This window comes from Panthera onca, chromosome C1 (assembly GCF_046562875.1).
Source record: "Panthera onca isolate mPanOnc1 chromosome C1, mPanOnc1 haplotype 2, whole genome shotgun sequence".
NCBI classification, from domain to species: Eukaryota; Metazoa; Chordata; class Mammalia; order Carnivora; family Felidae; genus Panthera; species Panthera onca.
The window spans coordinates 36,073,941-36,088,476 of record NC_138346.1 but is presented as its reverse complement, the minus strand read 5'-3'; the positions used below and the strand labels follow the sequence as shown (position 1 = coordinate 36,088,476).

Below are 14,536 nucleotides of genomic sequence, written 5' to 3'. Positions count from 1 at the left end.
ACCCCTCCTTCCCTTACGCACGCTGCGCGCGGACGTCGGCCTCTGACGCCGTCGTCGCCCCCGCGCCGAGTCCCGCCCGGGCCGCTCCCGCCGACCGTTGGGCGGCCTGCCGATGTCCCTCCCTCAGGACCTCCCCCCACCCCTGAACTGCTCTCGCGGCAGCGACCCATGTGGGAGTTCAGGCTCCTGCGGTCGCCACCGCTGCTGCTCCTCCTGCCGCAGCTCAGCCTCGGAATCGCCGCGTCCCGCTCGCAGGCCGAAACCATGAACCTGGGCGGCGGCAGCGGTGCGCCGTTCTCCCCGTCGGCGGAGGGGCGCCGGCCGCAGTGCCTGCAGCTGTCCACGGTGCCGGGAGCTGACCCGCAGCGCAGCAACGAGTTGCTCCTGCTGGCGGCGGAGACAGCCGGGGAGGGACCGGAACGGCGGGCCCTCCCTGGGGACCGGGCGAAGGAGGAGCCGCAGCCAGCGCCCCAGCATCACGTTCTCTATTTCCCGGGGGATGTGCAGGTAACCTGGGGCCTGCCTGGACACCTGTTCCTTCCTCGTGTGCATATGCGAATGTCCCCATTTCCCCCTCGTATTAGTGCGCGGTTCCTTGCCTGTCCTGAACACACCCACACATGCGCTCACGGCGTGGCTCTTCCGTTACTCCACGAAATCCAAAACCGCCCCTGCCACACCCCTGACCCTGTGCTTCTGGAGCCCCAGAGGGAAGGTGTCCTTGGAGGGTTACGACCTCGAAAGAGCCAGCTGTTTAGGCTTCGATGGGGTGGAATTTGAGACAGAAGGAATGAGACACATAATGTATATCCATTCTATAACTTGGTTTCTCGGAAGTGTATGTGTGTGTGTGTGTGTGTTAGGAGACAGGAATGACTTGTAAATTAACTTAGCACTTTAGGGTTCCGAAAACGCTGACAGTAATTAAAAAGCAAGCAAGTAAAAAAATAAATAAATAAATACAAGGGTATGACACTTTCAGTTACCCTAGAAAGGGAGGGTGGGTGGAAGAAAAGGGACAGTAATTAAGCATGTCAATATTTTGATGATCACCTAAATTCTTTACTTTTGTTTTTGTATGTGATCTTATCTTAATTATTATTTTTATAGCTTCAGGCAAATATCTGTGGCTATTTTGTCCTGGAATGCCGGGTCTTAATCTGGATCTTAACTCAGAACCGCGTCGTCTAATACACTAGCCATTAGGTATATGTGGCTGTTTAAATTAAATAAAAAATCCAGGTTCTCAGTCACACTAGCTACATTTCAAGTGCTCAGTAGCACCTAAGGTTTGTGTGTTTCCTAATGGACAGCACAAATACAAAGCATTTCCACTGAACGTTTCCATCATCATAGAAAGTTCTGTTCGGTAGTGCTGATGTAGACAGCATGGCTTGTCTGGGCAACATGGCTAGATAGGTTTCTTATACCATGAAACAATATTACTTTATTGTTTTTGAAATTGATGCTTTAAATGATATAGTTACAAACTTTGTGCCTTGTGTCGAGTAATGGTTAAGATATATGTAGTTTTTTCTCTCGTTCTTAAAACAATTGACTAGTCTAATTGACTTCTAATAAAAACTCTGAAAAAACTAGTATTTAGATTTAAGATCTTGTACAAGATACTGAATTTACTTAATTGATGCTCTGTTGCTCAGTTTGGGAAAATAGCATGGCAATGCTGACAGCAGCGACTTCCAGAGATTTGAGGACCAGCTACTGTGTGCATCATAATGATGATGATGATGGTGATGATAGTAATGGATAGTAGATAGTAAAGGATAGTAACTAACCTTTCTTGAGTACCTATTAAATGTTTATAAAGTGTACCAGCCAGAATACAGTATCTTCAGATGAGGTCTAAAAAGTGCTCAATACACTTAGAGTAATACCTCCTTTCGTTTTGACGTTATTCACTTCCTAATGTAGCCCGAGATTCCATTAGCTTTTTGGACAGTGATATAGTGTTGATTTATGCAGAATATGAAGTGCTTTAAAAACTCAGGTCCTTTAGAGAAGAATAGGATAATGCATCAAAAGACTTTGAGGCCAGATTGCCTAGGTTTGAGCCCTGATTCTGCACTTTTTAGCTATGAAATCTCTGGCCAATTGCAGCTACCTCAACTATAAAATAGGAGTAATAATTTAGAAGGTATCAGTGAGGACTAACTATATGAATACCTAATGACTGACAGTTTCTTCTCATCTTTCTGATGACCTTTTTTATTATTGGGCTACCCTTGGGCTCAGTTTGTGAACTTTTCTACTCTACCTTTATTCCTTTAGTAATCTTTCAGTCTTGTGGTTTTACATACTGTCTGTACTCTGATGACCTTCAACACTTTTGTATGTAGCCTAGATTCCTGGAACTTTGGACTTACCAGTCACCTGCACAATATTGCCTTTTGGATATTTAATAGATATCTCAAACATATCTCAAAGTAAACATGAATCTTTGCTTTTAAATCTGTTCTTCTTGCAGTCTTCCCCATCTCAGTTAATAGAATTTCTTTTTTTAGTTGCTCAAGTTAGAAACCTTGAAGTTATTTTTTAGTAACCTCTCTTTCACACTTCATATCTCACTCAATCAACAAAGTTGCTTCTCCTCCTAAATGTATCTGGAAGTGATCAGAATTATCAATTTGAAATGTAAGTCAAATCATGCCATACCACTGCTCAAAACTCTCCAATAGTTTTCCATGTCACTCAGAGTAAAAGCCAGAGAACTCTTGATGGTTTGTATGGCTCTTCACTATCTTTACGTTTTCCCATTCTGTTGCTTTCCTGTCTCCTTTTTGTTTTACTCTGCCATAGCCACACCAGCATTCTAAATGTCATTCATGGTAGCCATACTTCACCCCAAAAGCTTTGCACATACTGCCTGCAACAGTATTCTTGCAGATACCTGTAGGATTCATTACGTCATCTGTCTCAAGGCTGCTCAAAAGTTGCCTTCACAATGAGGTGTTTTCTGACCAACCTATTTAGTAATCATATATATGCACAGGATTCCTGTCAGTTTTTCTCTTTTATTTTTATCCATTTCATTTACTGTATTAGTTAGTCATTTTGTTTTTTACCTGTCTTCAAACACTACAATGTAAGCTTCATGTCTGTTTTCTTCACTAATATGTTTTATGATGCTTACTGACTGGCATGTTGTAAATATTCAGTAGATAATTTTTTGAATGAAATAAATGAATGAATATATGTAAGTTGCTTTGAGCAATGCATGATGAAGTGCTTGATAAATCTTGGCTATTATTATATGAAATGCTTTTGGGCTAGATTTTCTCATCTGTATCTTTGTACTTGATTCTTCTGAGCCTAATGTTTATCTCTATGAAATTTACGCTGTTAAATACAGCTCAGCTTTTTTTATTGATCCTTTTATAGAACCATTATTTTGCTTTGTATCATACATAGATTAAATAAGCATTCTTTCTGTATCTTTATTCTTAATTTGGATAAGTACTGAACAGAATAGGGCCAACAGAACTTTGTAGGGTACCATTAAGAGCTTACCTTATGTTAACACAGATTTGGTATCATTTGGATCTGATGGTCCATGTAATTTAAAATTTTAATTATCATTACTTTGTTGATGTTCCTTTTGCAATCATTTTGTCCTTTTTTATTCTATACGTTTTATTTTCTCATATGAATTAACAGATGAGATGAGAACATAGTAATTCATATTTCTTTAGGTGCTCTGATTTTGGAGGGGGAATCTATTTTTTTTTTTAGTAGACACTTTCCAATTTTCTTGAGTTCTCTTGCTTTGTGAAGCCTCAGGGTGTAAAATTATACTTATCTGTCTCTTTTAAGTATAAGCTTACAATTTGATGAATTTTGACAAATGTTACAATTATGTAACCAACATCACAATCATGTTATACAACATTCCATCACCCTAAAAAGTACCCTTGTGTCCTACTTCTGTCAGTCTCTTTTCTCAGCCCCAGGCAACTAGTGATCTGTTTTCTTTCACTATAGTTTTGCCTTTTCTAGATTTTCAATAATTTGGAAGCATAGTATGTAGTCTTGTATCTGGCTTCTTTCAGTTAATATATAATGCTTTTGAAATTCATTATTATTGTTGCCTGTATCATTAGTATGTTCCTTTTTATTACCAAGTCGTTTTCTGTGTATAGATATACAGTTTGTTTACTCATTCAGCACTTGGTGAACATTTGGTCATTTCCAACTGTTAAAGAAATTTTGTTTTCCTAAAGGCTAGGATACATAGTATGCCCTACGTATGTCCTGGTGAATAGAAGACTCACTCCTTTACTATTTACACTACTACCACACTCACAGTACTTCTGAAACCTGATATGTGGGGTTTTTCCCCATACCAGGTGATCCTCTCTGACACTAGCTGGATATCCTACAGTTCAATTCTGACAGTATCTACCTGGAGTTATTGTCACATTTCATAAGTTAAGGACTGAGTCCCACAAGACTGCTCCCTCCACTTCAGATGCCCATCCAAGTCCCAGGTTGTCACCTGTACTGCTGACCGACTGGCTATAAATTGGGCTTCCCATGACCCCCTCCATGGGTTCAGTTAATCTGCAGGAGCAGCTCACAGAATTTATGGAAACAGCTTACTTACTGTTTACCCACTTATTATGAAAGGATGTGATAAAGGATACAGATGAATATCTAGATGGAAGAGATGCATAAGATAAGGTATGTGGAAAGGGGTATGGAGCTTCCATTCCCTCTCTCAGTGCACCATTACCCTAGGACCTCCATGTGTTCACCAGCCTAGAAGCTACCCAAACCCATATTTGGGGATTTAAAAAAAATTTTTTTTTAACGTTTATTTCTGAGAGACAGATAGACAAAGCGTGAGCAGGGGAGGGGCAGAGAGAGAACAGAATCTGAAGCAGGCTCCAGGCTCTGAGCTGTCAGCACAGAGCCCAATGTGGGGTTTGAACTCACAGACCACAAGATCCTGACCTGAGCCGAAGTCGGATGCTTAACCAACTGAGCTACCCAGGAGCCCCATATTTGGGAATTTTTTTTTTTTTTTTTTTTTTTTTAAATGGAGGCTTCATTGCATGGTCATAATCAATCATTATTAACTCCATTTTCCAGTCTCTCAATTGAGAATGGAGAGTGGGACTGAAAGTTTCAAACTTCTAATCATGCCTTGGTCTTTCTGGTTGACCACTTCCTATCCAGGAGTCCACCAAGAGTCATCTCATTAGAGCAAAGATGTTCCTGTCACCCAGGAAATTCCAAGGGTTTTAGGAGCTCTGTGCAAGGAGCCAGGGACAGGTGTGTGTGTGTGTGTGTGTGTGTGTGTGTGTGTATTCTATTATTTTGCACTTGATCATATACTCTGGGGTTTCCTGTGCTTCTTGTTGGGCAGCCTTCTTAGGCTATTATGGTCCTTCTAGCTTGCTTACTTGGGATGTCCACTTTGTGCTCAATAAAGATGTCCCCTTCCCCCATTTTTGATGGAAGTACAGCTCGTATCCCATATAGTTATCCTTGCTCTGGTGTAAGAATAGTTCGCCTAGCTTAAAACTTTATCTTGAATGTCTCCAAACTATTGGAGACACATGCATGTCAAGCTTTCCTAAAAATCTTTTGTACTTTTACTTCAATAGCAGTATGGGGTGGGCCTGTAAGTTTTTGCAGGTCAATCTACCTGTGAAATAACCACCTCTTAATTGCTCCAAGACATTCTTTTGCCACTTGTCTCACTGGTGATGAAGAGAAGCATGCCCCACTAGAAGCATTCCCCCTTAAAAGGTAAATAAGTGCATTGCCTTCCCAACTGGGATGAAAATTCTCAAAAGAAAATGCTCTCTCCCTGCAGTCTTTAGCCTTTTCTGTAGATTGGCCTTGTTTTAATAGCCTGAGTTGCAGAACCAGCTCTGGCTACCTTTAGCAAGTCCTATTGGGATGTCTCTTTTTAGAATATGGGAGTACTTATCCATTGTTTTGAGAGCTGCGAAGGTTTTGACACAACAGTAACCATCCTGTTTTTATGTTTTATGTTTTAGTTTTACGCATTAAAAGCATTTTCCCCCTCTGATCATGTAACCTGGGACTAATCAAAGAAAATACCAAGTTTTTAGATTTACCACCTCCTATGTGGTAAATTGTGAGAATTGTAAAATCTTGAGTTCATTTTGGCTCATTAACTAAATAACTATATAATATAATAGCTGTAGTTTCTAGGATCTCCATTTCCTTAGCTATATAAAGGATTTAGATAAGCCCTTTCAGATCTAAGCTCCTATTTTAATTATATGTCACAAATCAATATGCAGAGTACAGTAGTAGAATCCATAAAAAATTAAATGATAGCCTTCTGGGAATTAAAAGTTTTTACATGTATGACAAAATTGTCAACATTAATGAGATTACAAACTGTTAAGAAGGACTTGAGCATCTGGGAAAATTATCAAAGGACATGAAACCGAGAACAGAAGAAGAGAAAGAAAATTGCCAATAAACATAGAAAAAAATTCAACCTGATTAGGAATCAAAACATGCAAGTTAAAAGTAAGCTATTTTGGGGTGCTTGGGTAGCTCAGTTGGTTAAGCATCTGACTTTGGCTCAGGTCATGATCTCACAGTTTGTGAGTTCGAGCCCATGTCAGGCTCTGTGCTGACAGCGCAGAGCCTGGAGCCCACTTCAGATTCTGTCTCCCTCTCTCTCTGCCCCTTTCCTGCTCATGCTCTCTCTCTCTCAAAAATAAACAAACGTTAAAAAAAAAAAAAAAAAAAAAAAAATATATATATATATATATATATATATATATATATAATAAAAGATAAAAGTAAGATATTTTATCATAGTAGAAATTTTTTAAAAATTGATGCTAATAGCCACTGTGGGTAAGGATGTGGGCAAGTTCTTATATACTTCCAGTGGAATGTAAATTGATATTAATCTTTTTATGGAAAGTCTAATAATTATGATGCAAATCTATATTTATGATATGGAACCATGCCTGTAATATATTTTTAAGTGAAAACTATATGCATAAGCTTGTTGAGGGAGAAATAAAGAATGCTTTTTTTAAATGTTTATTTTGAGAGAGAGAGAGAGAGAGAGTGTGCATGTGTGCAAGCGTGCGAGGGAGGGAGGGGCAGAGAGAGAGGGAGAGAGAATCCCAAGCAGGCTCCGTGCTGTCAGTGTAGAGCCTGACTCTCCACTCAGTCTCAACAACTGCGATCATGACTTGAGCCGAAATCAAGAGTTGGACGCTTAACTAAGTACCTAGGTGCCCCAAGAATGCTCTCTTATATATGTATTTGTATATGTGTATGTATACTAAAGAAAACTGGAATGCTAGACTCCAAAGGTTTAATAATGATTACTTCTAATTGATAATTTTATGGAGGATTTTTCTATCTTCCTTATGCCTTTGCATATAGACAATTTTTATAGTATTTTATTAGTTTTAGTTTTTTAATAGAAAATATATGCATATTGTTAAAAATTCAGTTTCTTTAAGGTTATACATTGGTAAGTAAATCTCCTTTTCATCCCAGTCTCTCCAATCTCCCATTTCTCTTCACCAAGGCTACCATTGTTACTGATTTATATGTCCTTCCAGAGACATTTTATGCTGATGCAAACTTTTTAAAAAAAGCACAAATGGTAGCATAGCATACAGTGGATTTTTAGCTCTTATTTTACAACCCGTGTTAGTACTCACACATGTCTATTCTTTTGAAACAAATAACCTTATACATACTTAATTATTCATGCATATATGCAAGTATGCCACTGAGATAAATTCCTAAAAGTGGAGTTACTAGGTCAAAAGAGAAGTTCATTTAAAATTGTTCCACATAGGGGTGCCTGGGTGGCTCAGTCAGTTAAGCATCCAACTTTGGCTCGGGTCATGAGCTCATGGCTCGTGAATTTGAGCCCCTCATGGGGTTCTGTGCTGCCAGCTCAGAGCCTGGAGCCTGCTTTGGATTCTGTCTCCCTCTCTGCCCCTCCCCCACGCATGCTCTGTCTCCAAAAATGAATAAACGTTAAAAAAAATGTTTTTAGTTCTAAAATTGTTCAACATATATGGTTTATGGCTGTTAGAAAACAAAGGCAAATCACAACTCTGTTTCTCTTTTTCTCACATCGTGTATCCAGTCAGTCAGCAAATGCTATTGACTCTACTTTCGAAATACGTTCAGAGTCTGACCACTTTTTACTGCCTTCATTTCTACTACCACTTTTATTCAAACTACCTTCTTTTCTCAGGATTATCCTTCAGTAGCCCCCTACTGGTCTCCCAGCTTCAACTCCCGACCCTTCAACATAGGAGCCAGAGTAATCATTTCAAGACATAAATTATTTCAGCCCTCTGTTCCAAACCCTACCAAGCAAAAGCCAGAGCCCTCATACCTCCCCTCCTCCCCAACAATCTGACTTTGACTTTTCTATTTGTTTCTGATACGGAGCTACGCTAGCCTCATTACTGTATCTTGGCTCTACCAAACATGCTTCCACTTCAGGGCCTTTTGTGGTTGCAGTTCCTTATGCCTGAATTGTCATGATTCACTCCCTTGGTTCCTTCTGTTGCTTCTCAAGTAGCCGCCTTATTGGAGACCACCCTGTGTTTTAAATAAGAATCTTCCACCCTCTCCAAAGCCTTGTATTCTTTTTGCCCTGCTTTTTAAAAATTTTATTCCATTGCACTTAACTACCATCTAATGTTTTGTGCCGACTACTAGCCGCTTATGGCTATTGACCACTTGAATGAAATGTTAGTCTAATCAAGGAATGAAATTTTTAATTATATTTAACTTTAAATTGAAATCTAAAAACTGATACTCAGTTCAGTTCCTAGAAAACTTTTAAGTATATTTGAACAACTTGGATAAATGAGTCTACTTTTTTGACTGTAAATTTTACAAAATCTAAATTCAGATCTAGTATTTCCAATGAAAATTCAGCATCCAAATTGAGATGTGCTATAAGTGTAAAATACACACTGGATTTCATAGACTTTGTAAGAAAAAGAAATGTAGTAATCTCTCAGTAGTTTTTTATAATGGTTACATGTTGAAATTATAATATTTTACACATCTTGGGCTCAAAATACATTATTAAAGATAGTTTCACCTGTTAACTTTTTACTTTTTAAAATGTAGCTACTAGAAATGTGTGGCTCATGTTATATTTCTGTTGGACAGTGTTGCTCTGTTTACTTACACAGTAGTTTATTGTGTATCTCTGTACTAGAATGTGAGCTCCATGTGGGCAGGGGTTTAGTCTGTTCTGATCCATACCCAATCAGTAGGTATCCAATAAATTTCATAAAATAAATGAATAAATCTGAATTTCCTCTTTTTTTAAAAAAGCTACTATGAATACAAATTAAAAGGAAAACAAAATTTATGTGCATATCCTAGAACCTGAGCAAAAAGTTACTACTATATATAGAATGCTTATAAATAAATAAGATCCAAATAAAAAAGGGCCACAGTTATGAACAAACACAAGTAGAAATCCAGGTCGTTAATAAATATATAAACAAAGTTTCAACTTCATTCAAATTTTCAACAAATCCAAATTGGAATAAGCTATACTTTGCCTAAGAAATTGCACAAAGATAGAAAAAAAATTATACATATCTCTCTGGAAGACAGTATTGTAGTCTGTATAACTAATCTTAAATTATGGATATTTTTTTACCCTGTTTTTCCATATCCAGGAATTTATTTTTAAAGAGATAATCACAGATATATAAAAAGATGTTTCTATTAACATCCATTGCAGCTTTGTACAGATGAAACCTTGAACAATGCAGGGGTTAGGGGCACTGACCCCCACATAGTTGAAAATCTACATATAACTTTTGATTCCCCCCAAATTTAACTACTAATAGCCTACTGATTAGAATCAGAAGCCTTACTGATAATGTAAATAGTCAATTAATGAATATTTTGTATATGTATTATATGCTGTATTCTTACAATAAAGTGACATTTTTCTTAAGGAAATGTTATTAAGGTGGCATCTGGCTACTCAGTAGGTGGAACATGCAACTCTTGATCTTGGGGTTGTGGTTCGAGCCCCACATTGGGTGTAGACATTACTTAAAAATAAAATCTTTTTTTAAAAAAGAAAATGTTATTTAAAAAATCATAAGAGAAAATACATTTACAGTATATGTATAGGAAAAAACTTGCTTATAAGTGGACCTTCACAGATTGAATGCATGTTGTTGAAGGGTCAACTGTATGTAATACAAAAATGAAATCAAATTTAGCATTCAGTTCATTCCAGTAGTCCAAAGAGGGGTGGGGTTCAGGATAACAGCTTTAAAGGGAAAATATTTTTAAAGTTCTGTCTTGGTCAAAAAGTCTGCTTAATAAACCAGTTTTTATTTTCAGTTAATATGTTAGGAGTAGGAGATTGTATGTATACTAAATAACATTTAAAATTATTTATAATGCTTTTAAGGTAAGTTTTATTTTTAAATTTCTACTGTGCTATTTAGCTGTATCTCATAACCCTGTCTTTTGATGGTTTTGGGGTTTAAACTGATTAAATGATTTGTTTAAAATTCTATCAGAAAGTAATGACATATTTATAGTTTTCATTTCTGGTATGTTAACCATGGGTCGGTCATATAACATCCCAATTTTCTCCACAATAAAAATGGGAAACTATTTTGTGGAAATAATTTTATGTAAATGTGTATTTAATGCTTGTTTCATCTTTCTTACCTTTCAGAATTACCATGAAATTATGACTCGTCATCCTGAGAATTATCAGTGGGAAAACTGGAGTCTAGAAAATGTGGCCAACATTTTAGCCCACCGGTTCCCCAATAGTTACATTTGGGTGATAAAGTGTTCTCGAATGCATTTGCACAAATTCAGCTGCTATGATAATTTTGTGAAAAGTAATATGTTTGGTGCTCCAGAACACAATACTGACTTTGGAGCTTTTAAGCACCTTTATATGTTATTAGTTAATGCTTTTAACTTAAGTCAGAACAGTTTGTTATCAAAGAAGAATGTGAAAGATTTGAATCAGGACTCCAAAGCATCTAATTGTAGATCCAGTTCTTCTCACACTACTAATGGTTGCCAGGGAGAAAAAGAGAGGACCTGTGAAAAGTTTGATGAGTCCGCCATGAGTTTTTATCCACCATCACTAAATGGTGCTTCTTTTACTTTGATCGGATTCAGTAAAGGTTGTGTTGTTTTGAATCAATTGCTTTTTGAATTAAAAGAAGCCAAGAAAGACAAGAACATAGATGCTTTTATCAAAAGCATAAGAACAATGTACTGGCTGGATGGTGGTCATTCCGGAGGAAGCAATACTTGGGTTACTTATCCAGAAGTCTTGAAAGAATTTGCACAAACAGGAATTATTGTTCATACCCATGTAACACCTTACCAAGTATGTGATCCAATGAGATCTTGGATTGGAAAGGAGCACAAGAAATTTGTTCAAATACTTGGAGATTTTGGTATGCAGGTGACTAGCCAAATTCATTTTGCAAAGGAAGCTCCTTCCATAGAGAATCACTTCAGGGTTCATGAAGTATTTTGAGACTACAAGAACATTAATGTCCTTGTTCAGTGGAAGAGCAGAAGCACTTTGAGTGTTATAAATTCAGGTAGTGAGATCTAATTCATAGATGCACTGTCAGTTTTTCGGGGGCGGGGGGGCGGGGGGGCGGGGGGAGGAAGCACACATTCCTAAAGAGTGTAATGTGCAATAGTATTCCTTGCTCGTGAATGTGAACAGTTTTTAATTTGGATTGGGTTAGAATTAGTTCATTTGAAAAGTAAAAGGTGATTTGTGATAACCTTACAAGGAGATACAAGACCCTTAGGAATGAAAGTTATGATATAGTCCTTCTAAAAGGTAATGAAAATTGTTATTGTTGGAAATAGTTTATTTTCTGAGTACTAATGTTTGGAACTAATTTTGGTGACACTAACGGTAATTAGCTATTTTGGCACTCAAAACTCCATTTTTCTTCAAATAAAGCAAAGGCACACTGATGTTTTCCATAATTCTGGAATAACTATATCCTGCCTCTCCTGTTTTATAAACTCGTAATCATCCTTTAATGTGCCACCAAGTGTTTTTTTTCTTGAAAGTCAAAATGTATTTGTTTCCACATTTCCAAAAACATGTAGTAATGTATAGTTGGTTTTTAAAAACATTACACTTAAGCACTGTGGCTTTTAGATAAGACATTTTGGACTTGACTCTTGGCCAAAAACCAGCTCTTTGGCAAAATTGTTTTAATTAGAACATAATTAGGTATACTGCGTAAAAATAGACTACAAATTTAAAATCTTTTCATCATATCAGTCTTTTGAAAGAGATCAACTTAGGTGAAATAAATATATAACACTCGATTTGTTACTGCTCTATTGAAAAGGAGGCAGATTCTATACATCTAAGTCAGTGTTTCTCCAGAAGCTTGATTTTGTCTGCCAAAAGAAAGCAGCTCTCTTTGGCCAAAATGCAAAATTATATTGCTATAAGAAAAGTTACAAGGGAAAGTTTGAAGACACAAATGATTTAGTTTTGGCTCAAAAACTGAATTTGCTTAACACTGCTACATAATTTGGGTGAGGTTTCCTTCTGCCTGTTTTTCTTGACCTAGATAAATACATTTTGAGAAACCAAGATCTAATGAGTGTCAACTAACACTGACAGCTGTATGATCACAATAAAAGGTGAGCAGTCACTTTTTTATTGCTTATTAATAATTAGCTTTTGCAGGTCATGAAATAATTAAGCAGGCATTGCCGCTTTCAAATTGATAAAAAAAGATACTGAAGCTTAATATCTTAATAACCCAGAGGACCTAAATTTATAAAATACAGAATTAAAATGTTAATCTCTTGGTTTCTTCCCAGACTTATATTTTAATGACTCTATAATACATTCCAAATATTCAAACTTATAAGAATTCTTGCTCACCAAATGCTTAGAAATGACATCCCTTAATTGTATAAAGTACAGAATAGTATCTCAATTTTTTTTAAGGACAAGTTAGTTTATGTTGGTTCAATTTCTTTACCGGCTTTTAAGACCAAAAATTCCCAGTAAGGAAACCAGCAACCTGATTCTAGCATTTTATTACCTAATCTTAAAGTATCATGATTGATCGGATGGCTTCTTTCAATGTTTAATAATCCTTGGTTAAATTCATGTGTATCTAATGTTAAGTAGCTAAGTTACTGAATGCACTACTGAGGGGGAAGGAAAAGCACTTATTTCACAGGATTAGGTAAAATGGAAAAAAGACTTTTGTAGAAGGATTTATTTTAAAAATCTGAGATATTTAAAAATCTGGGTTCTTTAGCTATCTAGTCATATGACTGCTTAATTATAATTGTTATGTGTTCAATGGATGTTAAGAATAACTCACTGGACACCTGGAACTGCCATTGCAACAGGATGAGAGTGTTGAAAGTAGAAATATTTTCTTGAATGAAAATATATTCCAGCTGATCCATATTCAAATATTTATGACTTCCAATTTGTTCTTTCTCTACATTTGTTTAAAACTATTGTAAATGTTAGTGTATCCTTTTGGATTGTGCCTTTGTGTTTGTGTCATGAGAATCAACTGAGAAGTCATATAGATAATGTGAAAGTTGTTACCGCCACAGCATGAATGTACAATTGTATTAAATTTAATCCAGAGAAGTCTGTTTGGATGTGCTTTATGTTAAGAGATTGGTTAAAATTTCAGATTGTTACTTGGAAGGAAGCTATTTCTATCCACTTTGCTAGTTTAGGTTTGTATATGTCTTCATTAACCTTCCATGTCTTTTCATATGAGCAACTTTGAGTCTTTCCTGTAAAAATACATTTCTTCTCTCCTTTAAGTTGCCCCACAAAAATTTGCTTTATTTCCATTTTTGCTGAATTTCTTGTGGAAGAAAAACTCAAGTAAGTAGGTTTTTCCTTTCATGTGCTAATAATTTCAGGTATATGTATTTCTTGTGCTCTCCTTAAGAGTCTTAGTTAAAATATGGTGTGATCTGCTTTTCATTTCACCCATGTAATGACATATATGAGCACCCACCCAGGCAAGAAAGATCTAGGTTCGGACAAACCAGTCTCAAGCATTTGAGTATGGAAATGTGTAATAGACTAAGGCTTCAAAGTGAAAATATGAAACAAAAGGTAGTATTTTTAAAAGAGCTATTCTGTTATACTTCATTTAAGGGCCTCAGAGGATACGATCGACACATAGGTAGACCTCATCTGTAAGTTCAGGTTGGTCTAGTAGCTCTTAGTGGTAGAGACAGGCAGTTGCTTAGGGTGGTCATTTTAGGATCCCATTTAATGGAGCTTTAAAAATAGAATACAACTTAGGCGTACTTAAAACACCAAACACTCAGCATGTGTGCTTGCAACAAGACTGAGGTAACAGCAGGGATGTGTGAGTGACTGCCAGTCGACTGGCTCCTCACCACGTCTGGTCTCAGCCCTGGAGGAAGGAGTCCCAGCAGCACAGCTCTGACCCCACGCATACCTGCACTCCAGCTTCCTGCATTTTGC

The 14,536-nt window shown here is 37.1% G+C and overlaps 1 protein-coding gene across 1 annotated transcript; it reads left to right on the top strand.

Annotated features, from left to right (window-relative positions):
* The first annotated feature begins 61 nt into the window (after positions 1 to 61).
* Positions 62 to 13,675, top strand: CC1H2orf69 (chromosome C1 C2orf69 homolog). The gene is made up of 3 exons (XM_060622858.3): positions 62 to 507; positions 10,724 to 11,618; positions 12,624 to 13,675. Exons 1-2 carry the CDS (start codon positions 169 to 171, stop codon positions 11,549 to 11,551), a joined length of 1,167 nt encoding a protein of 388 aa, XP_060478841.1. The 5' UTR covers positions 62 to 168; the 3' UTR covers positions 11,552 to 11,618; positions 12,624 to 13,675.
* Positions 13,676 to 14,536: the final 861 nt, after the last annotated feature.

Coding starts and splice junctions, on each gene's coding strand:
- CC1H2orf69 (XM_060622858.3), top strand. CDS start 169: ATGTGGGAGTTCAGGCTCCTGCGGTCGCCACCGCTGCTGCTCCTCCTG. Junction 508..10,723: donor ATTTCCCGGGGGATGTGCAG/GTAACCTGGGGC, acceptor CTTACCTTTCAG/AATTACCATGAAATTATGAC.